Source organism: Eptatretus burgeri, chromosome 18 (assembly GCF_056783735.1).
Source record: "Eptatretus burgeri isolate ZD-2024b chromosome 18, Ebu_testis_v1, whole genome shotgun sequence".
Classification (NCBI taxonomy): Eukaryota; Metazoa; Chordata; class Myxini; order Myxiniformes; family Myxinidae; genus Eptatretus; species Eptatretus burgeri.
Window position 1 is genome coordinate 44,948,119 of NC_140978.1, and position 10,000 is coordinate 44,958,118.

Genomic DNA, 10,000 nt, shown 5'->3' on the forward strand with positions numbered 1-10,000 from the left:
ACGCACCAAGCGATTGTTACTATTTTACCTCGAACTCATTAATACTAAATCTTCACAACAATTTGGTTATAGAATCCATGACAATTGAGCATTAAATTTCAAAGAGTTCCTTGAGAATTCTGGCGACAGTCTTTGCGCTACAACAGCCGACACAACCGAGGTGTCACTGTCAGAGTTCACACAGTCAGTAGCGGGTGTGTCCACCGTTGGCGTCGCGCAGAGCGGTGCATCTCCGGCGCATGGACATCACCAGATTATCGATGGTGGCCTGAGGGATGTTTTCCCATTCCTCCTGGAGAGCCACACGGAGCTGGCGGACGTTCTCTGGGACTGCGTAACGTTGTCGTACGCGTCGATCAAGAACGTCCCAAAGGTGCTCGAAGGGCGACATGTCGGGAGAATATGGAGGCCAGTCGAGGACATCAATGTCCTCCTCACCGAGGAAGTCCATGCAGATCCTGGCAACATGGGGGCGAGCATTGTCGTGCTGAAACGTCACATGGTGAAGGCGCACAAACGGCACGACGATGGGTCTGAGTATCTCGTCCCTGTACCGCTGCCCGTTCAAGTTGCCTTCAATGAAATGAAGCCGAGTGCGCTTTCCATGGCATATGCCTGCCCACATCATAACACTGGCACCACAGTGTGACACCCGACGAAGGACATTGGCGTCAGTGTAGCGCTCCCCAGCCCGACACCAGACGCGGAGTCCGCCATCAGCCCGATACAGCTGGAACCGCGACTCATCGGTGAACAGCACTCTCCTCCATCATGCGAGGGTCCAGTGCAAGTGAACATTGGCCCAGTTCAGTCGGGTCTGACGCAGTGAGGTCGAGTCCCCGGTGTGGTCGGCGGGCTCGGAGGTTGGCCTCCCTCAAGCGGTTACGCACCGTCTGGGCTGAAATGCGCCTGTTATGCAGCCCGACAGTCTCATCGGCAATGCTCGTGGCCGGTCGGAGTCGATCCCGGAGATGTTGCAGCCTCATGTGACGATCCTGACCGGCGGTGGTCACACGTGGTCGCCGGGCATGTGGGCGGTTCACGGTGCTTCCAGTCTCTCTGAGGCGCGTTCTCAGGCGGCTAATGGTGGAGTGGTGGACATTGAAATGTGCTGCAACGGCCCGTACTGACGTCCCAGCATTCAGCATGCCAATGGCGCGCTCCCTCAAGATTTGTGACATCTGTGGCATGTTGACATTTGGCACCAGTCCACATTTTTGGGAGGCCTTTAATAGGGCAAGCTATAGGGAGTGTTTGTGTCCTGGTCACGCTCACTGACCATCACTCTGTCAAGCCCCATGGTGCTCATGGGAAGGATTACTCAACGTGTGAGTCCACACACTCAGAGTGGTCAATTTCAATGGGAACATCTGTCTTGAGCAAAACAAAGGAACCATTGCTCAAACATATCATCGGTTTGACCATTTTCCCATAATGGCAATCTTGACTTAGATATTTAGGTTGGTGCGTTTATATTTTTGTTCAGTATATATGTATATATATATATATATATGTATATATATATATATATATATATATATATGTAAAACGCACACCTGAACACTGTGCGGGGTATCGTGTTCTCCGAACTCTCCAGTTTGTTATGTCGTGACTTGTTTTGAGAGTTTAACTTGATTTTGTTTTTGTTTTTCATCTCTGTTTGCAGCAACACTGCCACGTGTGGAAATCTGTCCGGAGACCAGCTTGACAAAGGTCACACTCGCAGAGCGAACTCCCTTACATATCCAGCACCTCCCGATTGCGACCACATTCGCCATATTTGATGGGTATAAAACGCACGTAAAATGGTGCTTTTCCATTAAGTGATGGACCATTTGAGAGCTACCACGACAATTTCCACGGTGTTTCGTCCTGTTGCCGGATCGTGTATGCCGTCTCCCCCCAGGTCAGTGTTGCTCACAGATCCGACGGAAGAGGAAGAAGGCCTTGCTACTGGTGTGATTACGGTGGTTGTTAATGAAGATGATAGGCTTTGCTCAGTTTACAAACCAGGTATGTTGTTGAAATTTCTTCCGAGCAACACACGTATTCACTTTCTCACAGTTGTTGCCATTCTCCTCTCATACTCTGTCTTTTTCACTCTCACCTGTTCTTTCCCATTTAATATTACTTTGCTTTCCCCTTTACTACTTTGCTTCAATAATCAGCAGAGACCCTTATTAACTCCATCGCTAAATGTGAATGGAGGTTGCGCTTTCATCTCTGTCTGTTTGTCTGTGAGCAGGATATTTCAAAGTTGTGGACGGATTTGGACAGGATGTGTGTGTAACAAGGACTGGTTGATGAGATTTTGGTGAAGATCTGGATCCGGCTATTTTTGTAAATCTTAAAGTGATGATTCACCATCAAGTGATTCGGCCCAAAAACGATGTAAAGCGTGATATCTCAAAAACGTTATGGACAGATTCAGACGAAATTTGTTCGAGAGCTTGGGTATGTGACACGGATGAAATCGTTACATTTTAGTGAAGATCCGGATCTGGGTCTGAGAATTTTTTGTGATCCTTCACCATTGAGTGACGGTGCTAAAACGATTACGTAGCACGATATCTGATGGATTTGGATGAAACTTGGTCGGATGAGTTGGTTCAGTGACGAGAACAAGCCGATTTAAATTTTAGGTCGGGTCCGAATCCAGATCCAGCCTATCGGTGGGATACAAAACGTTAACTAATCAGCTTGGCGGAGGTACGTGCTCTACCGAGTGCCATTCCAGTTTTGCTCTTTATTTTATTTTATTTTTTCTACTCTTTTTGTGCACGGGCAAGACTCGTGGAAGAGCTAGAACACAGAACGGTTCAGGACGCAACAGCACAAAAGGAACAGCAGAAAAAGAGGGTGGAAATGCCAAAAGCAGGGCCGAGGGACAGAATAGACAGACACAAACAAGGGATGTGGGAAAGGATGAAGGGGAGAATGCAGGGGGTGGAAATGATGGATACAGAAGCAAAATTGGTTGGAGCGGGGAGGTGGTTTAACATGGGCAAAAAAGATCATGGTTTTGGATTGGGGATGATTTGAGATGGTGCTGAACAACTGTCTTGAAGACCTGGAGGGATGAATAAAATTGAAGACTATGTGGAAGTTGGTTCCACAGGTGGGAAAGAAAAGGAACAAATGAGTGGAGGTTGAGCAGTGATGCTGGATTTTGGGAGTTTCACCAGAAATAGGTTGGTGGTGGACCCTGTGTGCTCTACGGAAACCTGGAGGTGGCAAAGCATGAAGAGGGCAGAGGGTGCAGAACCAGAAATAAGGTGGTAAAAGACAAAGACCACCAACCTGTCTGTGATGGCAAAGTGATGGGCTCGTCGGCTCAGCTCCATCGCAGGAGATTTAAATGATCCAGAAGGCCTTGCCTTCCACAGCGTCAAGCTGAACCAGCCCAGAGGGGAGAGCAGTACGCCATCAAGCTGTGGATGAAGGTCTTGTCGGCGGATGGAGGTTCGGGTATGCTGAGGAAGGATTTTGGACGACGGAGGCTGCCCAGTCGGCGGCTGCCTTTGGAGGGCAATTTTGAAATGTGGTTTGCCCAAGAAAGATCATGGCTGATGGTGAGAACAAGGAGTTTGAATGGCTTCAGAGTATTCTTCGGAAAGTATATACTGTATATATTTATGAGAGTTTGCCAGACTCTCCTCTCAGATGGAGATGGTAAGGTTGTGAGATTTGTCAGAATTGGAAAACATATTCTCAGTGTTTGACCAGCTTGTGATTTTTGTCAAGGTCTGAAGAGAGGGAGGAGGCTGCAGCCTGTCTGTCTGAAAGATGGGGGATGTCACAGTGGAGGGTAGAGTCGTCAGCAAGTAGATAAAAAGGATTTTTCCAGTCATCGAGATTGTTAATGAAGATGAGGAATAGGACTGGGCCCACAACAATGCTTTGGGGTACTCCTGCGTTGACGGGGGAGGAGGTGAAAAGATTCTGTCGAGCGGCACACATTGGATACGAGAGTAGACATCAGTAAGCCCATGTGTGGAGGTGCCTGTATGCCATCGGCAGAGAGTTTGGAGGGAAAGGCAGGATGCCATACTGTATCAAAAGCTCGAGATTTGTCTGGAGAGATGGCCCTGATTTCATGTCTGACATTGAGGGCCTCTATCCATTGTTGGGAGCATCGTAGCATCATGTCCAAGGTGGAGTGGTCTGAATCCGAATTGATGATCTGAGATGAGGTGAGATGGAAGAAACGGAATTATTTCATGTCAATTGCATCAATGGACTACATGGCCTTGCTGATGTTTGGAAGTAAGCTGATAGGTCTGTAGTTGAGGGGATCAGTTTTAGTCCCATGTTTATGTAATGCAGTGATGTTGGGGGGATTTCCAAGCAGATGACAGATGACCTAGAGTAAATAATAGCATGAAAATGGCAGAGAGAGGATGTGCAAGAGCAGCAGAGTAGGTTTTTTAGGACGAGCAAGCTGATGCTGTCCGGTCCAATTTCAGAATCTGAGGTGCAACTTCTCCATATTCTCAGGTGCAAAGGACAGACCAGGAGCAGTTGCAGCGTGCAACCGGGTAGGATGATTTCAGAGTGCGATTGGTTGGGGACACAACATTTGCAAGCAAACACAGAATTGAGACATTCGGCCTTCTCACGAACGGAGTCTGCTGTTGTGCCACTTTTTGGAATTATCTGAGAGATTGCCTTCAGTTGGATTTGCCTTCCAGGAGGAGAATGCAAGTTGTTTCAATGCAACTGCCTCACCACAGGTTTCAGTGTACCATGGGAGGAAAGAAGGGTTACAAGGCTGAGTTACTATCAGGGCCAGTAGATATAGGAGAGTCCTGATGTGTGATGGCTGCTTGCAAGCCCCTGCCAGTTTTCCTGATCAGATGAAACAATTGGAGCAGATGAAGAGCACAAGACAATGGCGGTGAAGTTGGTCATCCCCAAGTCCAGAAGGGGGGATTTGCCACTGACAGAAATCCAGATTAGGAAGTTCACAGATCGAGTCGGTCCCATGGAGTCGCAGACGTCCTTTGCTGAAGTGTCATGGCTGGTGAGAGAGGAACCAACACTCGGCCAATTGGCATTGTGACAATTGAAACCACCACGTACGAGGAAGTGAGAGTTGGGACGAGTGATTAAAGGTTGGTCCATGTTGTCTGTGAGAGAGATGCAGATGGAGTCATCACTGTTGGGAGGACGGCACAACACACTGACAAACATGAGGTGAGAGCGGAGGGGAAGTCATGGCCAAAGGTACTCCTGAGGTGAGGGAGGTGTAAGAACAGTACACAGTGAGAGAAGTGCAATTCCTGATGTGCGGCGCAACTCCACCGTCAGGGCAGGATTCAGGTTGGTCACACCAGGTGAGACCATAGCCAGGGAGGAGAGACGCACTAGGGTGTCAGTTGACATGTTGTGGGAGGAAAGGAGAAGGGATATTTAAAAGGAGAAGGGATAGAGAATGAAGGAGTAACTGTGCATGGCAGATAGAGTTCGGATTGTTGTTGTTGTTTTGTTTTTGTTTTTTTTTTGGTGAGGAGGGGATAAGGATTCAGTCGAGAGATCAGATACAACAATACTTGGGAGAAAAGGAGCAAAAACGAAGCACTGCAGTCAAAAGTCAGCCAGAAGCAGCAAACCGACTAGCCCAGCCCGAGACGAGTAGGCCAGACTTTACCGAGGACACGAGTTCGACAATCCAACACAAAAGGGCACGGTTTGCACGGAAAATTGTCCGAAAACATTCCCAGGAACACAAGAATGAAAACGAGAGCGAGAATTGCTTTGCGACACGCGCGTCCCTTACCGACGTGATATTTTCTCAGCTTAAAAAGGGAATAACTCTGAAAACTTGACAAAACGCCCTGAAACTCGAACTTGTTCTGTAACTTATCATAATAATGATGTGTACCAAGTTTCAGTTGAATATGTTTAACGGTGTGGGGGGAAAAAAAACCCCCCAGGTGGGACGGACGGACAGATGGATGAACGGAGAGCAAACCTATTTCAAAACCATGAAAGTGGTCGGGGACGAGTAAAACAATAAAACACATTTCTGGTCTTGGAAACTTAGCTTTGTTGAGCTGGAGGGAGGAACTCATGAGCCAGCAGCACGTGGAGCAACCCGGAGCCGGTAGTACTGTATATTAAAGGCACTGACTGTGTGTACTCGTACAATGCTCTTTTCTCTTCATTTTCCTGTATCGTTTGACCGCGTGTTTTATTTGATGCCCCAAAACCACCCAACCAACACTGAGCGTTTAATTCCATCACTGAAATGTCACCATCCTCCCACCACACGACTTATTCAACCAATCAAGGAGCAACCAAGCTGAACGGGTGTGCAGCCAACTTATTTGTGAAAAAGCTCTCAAATCTTATCTCCATAGGTGGAAGCACTATCTCGCCGGAGCAGCTTCAGGGCCTGGTGGGCCGGTCCCAAAGCCGGGCGCGAGAAACCAGGCGGCTTCTTGTTGAGATTCAGGCTCCGGAAGGTCTTGCCTCTTAATCGCATCTGTCGTCATTTTCATCCCAACCCATGCGATGGCTCAAGTTTCAAAGCGTGTGCCCATCTTCTCAGTTCTGAACCAACTGCAAGTGTAACTCTGATGCTTGGTGAATAATTTTTGTTGTCGAAGTCATTGGATGATTTTAACAGCTCGTTGAAGATCGAAGATCGAACTCGAGACACAAGGAGGTTGTGGATCATTTTTTGTCTTGCAATTCACTTGTTTTTCACTTTGTGATTTGGTTTGGTATTTGTCGCGTCATTATTGGTTTTATAAAGAAATTACTTTTTCCCCCCTCCCCATTTTTGTATTTCATAATTTAATTATAGATGTGAAATAAAGGATGTGTTTCTCTCCAGGCATTGTTGTTATCATGAGGCCAACGTCTGGTTACTCGTCCCTCGTGATAAATTGCCACCAGTTTTGAATGTCTTCGAGCTGGTAGGATCGTTGAGACATCTGCATCCTCTCGTCTGAGCTGTCTCGCCTGGGTTTAAATCCTGGCTCAGCCGCAAATCGCCGTCCTGGTGTTTCTCATGCACGGTGAGACACCAATGTGTGTACCGTCTTTTGTGGAGATGTTAAGCCCGGTGTCCTGTCCATCTCGACCCTCGATGGCTCTCCCTGGCTGTATTTCCATGAATGTGAGCAAATGCACAGCAAAGGGACCTACACTCACCTTGCGAATCGAAGCATCAGATGTTTCTGTTGAGTTTTCTCACCGGAAACAAACCAATGCACATTGAAGGTGATCTGGAGGACCTTCTTGACAGCACGTTGTGTAGGACCTTCTGCAGGTTTTTTTTTTTTTTTTTGTGAATATAATATTTGCTTTTTCACAACATTGTCATGGAATTATATTTATTTACTGTACTCTGCACTTCCAACATCATCAACAAAATTGCTGGGAAACCACAGCACACAACCACGCTCATTCATCTCGATCGCTGTGCCGAGCAATCGGAGGACTTCCAGGAGCCGTTTGAAGGACAATGGTATTGCGGGTAAAGGGGTTCACTTAATGAATGAGGAAACAAAATACCGTCAGCCCATTATCAGGGTTGACAACGATGGCCGAGAGGGACGCACATTCGCCTCCAAGTCGTCTCGCGTGGGTTTGAATTCTGACCCAGCTACTGTATAAACAGTCATTAGTCGGTGGACGTAAAAAGGTCCCACGGTGTCCTTCCTGAAGATTCGGCAAGCCATTGCCGGCACCCTGAACAAATTACAAATTCCTGCCATAACCTACAGGGGGCATCAGCGGCACACCCGTGCCCTCAACCGACGATGCCACCCCGCAGCCTTGCGTTGCATCATGATCCTGATCCAAGCAAAGGAGAAGAAATGGAAATGAAACATTAAATAAACGGATGAAGTTCGTAGAAAGTCATTAAAAACAACAATTGGGATTGCTCGCAGTCCTACAAGCCACAGACGTGCGGACTCCGGCTGGACAATGTACACAGGTTGTTGCTGTTCATGATCAGCATCAGTCAGGACACACAGTAATAGGATTCAACCCTATAGTATTTGTGGTCTTCTCCAGTTGCTGGAGTACTCGTTAACACATTAATTTTTTTTATTTTTGTGCGTGCGTTCGACATGTTTTCAAGAACATCAAATTTTCCAATGTCTGTCAAGTGTGACTTGAATATGATTGTGTGTGAGTGCCTCAACCACGTCACCAGGGAGACTTGCAATCGTTGATAGTCTCCGTCACCAGGGACACTGTTGCAATCATTGATAGTTATTTGATTAAATATTTCTCTGACGTCCAATCTGGACCTGCTCTTGAACACAGGTCCACAAGTAAAGGGCTCTCACTCAGACATGAGCAGTTGAGAAGAACTGATGGTTTGCATTTATGAGTTCACCATTGAGCTCAGAAGTTTAGTGTAGTAGTGAGTAGTAGTAATAGGGTTGTGAGTAGTTGTCGAGTATAGTGATTGGTGAGTAGTAGTAATGGAGTGGAGAGTAGTTGTAATCGAGTATCGTGATTGGTGAGTAGTAGTAATCGAGTATAGTGATTGTGAGGAGTAGTAATGGAGTGGAGAGTAGTTGTAATCGAGTATCTTGATTGGTGAGTAGTAGTAATGGAGTGGAGAGTAGTTGTAATTGAGTACAGTGATTGGTGAGTAGTAGTAATCGAGTTTCGTGATTGTGAGGAGTAGTAATGGAGTCGTAAGTATTTTTTTTTTTTTTTTTTTTTTTTTTTGTATACCTTGGTCGAGGCTCGTATGAGAGCTAACACACAACTCACAGCAAGGAGGCATGAGACAAGAGGGGCGGGAGTGGAAGGGACAAAACAGTGGGGAACAGACACATTAGGTGAACTGTGGAAGGGAGAGGGATGGGGATGGGACGGGGAACATGGCGAAGAGAAGATGGACATTTCAGGAACTTTCAGGAAGGAAAGTAGGAGAAATGAAGGAAGTGGGCTTGAGTGGATTATCGGGGGTAGAAAAGATCGAGGATTTGGATGGGGGAAGATAAGAGGTGGTGGTGAACGGCTGTTTTGAAAGCCTGGAGGGAAGAATGGGAAATAATAGAGTGAGGAAGTTTATTCCAAAGGCGGGAAAAAAGAGGAATGAAAGAGTGAAGATGAGCAGTGATTCGTGATTTTGGTAGTTTTACCAGAAGGGGGTTGTTGGCGGACCTTGAGCGCCCTGTGGAAATGTGGTGGGGACAAATCGCAGAGAGAGCAGGGGGGGCAAGGCTGGAGAGGAGTCGGTAGAAGACAAAAAGACCACCGACCAACCTGCGGTGATTGAGTGAGAGGCCCAAAGACTCAGCTTCATTGCGGGAGATGCCGATGATCTTAAATGCCCTGGTTTCGACAGCGTGAAGCCGAGAAAGGTGGGAGGCAGGAGCACCAGCCCAGAGGGGAGAGCAGTACTCCATCAGGCTACGGATAAAAGCTTTGTAAGTGGTCAGGAGCTCGAGGGCCGCGGAAGGACTTAGCACGACGGAGGATTCCCAGTCGGCGACTGGCTTTTGAGGCGAGGTTGGAAATGTGACTTTCCCAGGAAAGGTCATGGCAGATAGTGAGACCTAGAAGCTTGAAAGAAAAGACTTCTTCCAGAGGATTGTTGAGAAAGTGGAAGGGGGGTTTTGTAAACGGTCCTTTCGAAGAGACATAGTGAGAGTGTGAGATTTGTCTGGATTGAAAGACATGTTCCACGTGTTGGACCAGTTTGTGATTTTATCCAGATCTGCAGTGAGCGAAGAAGCTGCTGCTTGCCGGTCTGAGGGATGACAGATGGTACGGCAGAGGGTGGAGTCGTCGGCAAAGAGAAATAGAGGATTTTCCAGAGAGTCCGAGAGATCATTGATGAAAACCAGAAAAAGAACAGGGCCCAGAACGCTACCTTGAGGAACTCCAGCCTGCACAGGAAGAGGGGATGAAAGAACTCCATTTAGGGCCACACGTTGACTGCGACAGGAGAGGAAGTCTGCGAGCCATGAGTGGAGATGGCCTTGAATACCATGGGAAGAGAGTTTGGTGAGTAGGACAG

The 10,000-nt window shown here is 47.4% G+C and overlaps 1 protein-coding gene across 1 annotated transcript in view; it reads left to right on the forward strand.

Moving 5' to 3' along the window:
• Positions 1-6,840, forward strand: part of EXOSC8 (exosome component 8) — a 23,010-nt gene extending 16,170 nt beyond the window's left edge. The window contains exons 9-11 of the mRNA XM_085864557.1: positions 1,667-1,787; positions 1,907-2,013; positions 6,363-6,840. Coding sequence (XP_085720683.1) covers positions 1,667-1,787; positions 1,907-2,013; positions 6,363-6,481 — 347 coding nt within the window. The 3' untranslated portion in view covers positions 6,482-6,840. The remainder of the gene's footprint in view (positions 1-1,666; positions 1,788-1,906; positions 2,014-6,362) is intronic.
• Positions 6,841-10,000: the final 3,160 nt, after the last annotated feature.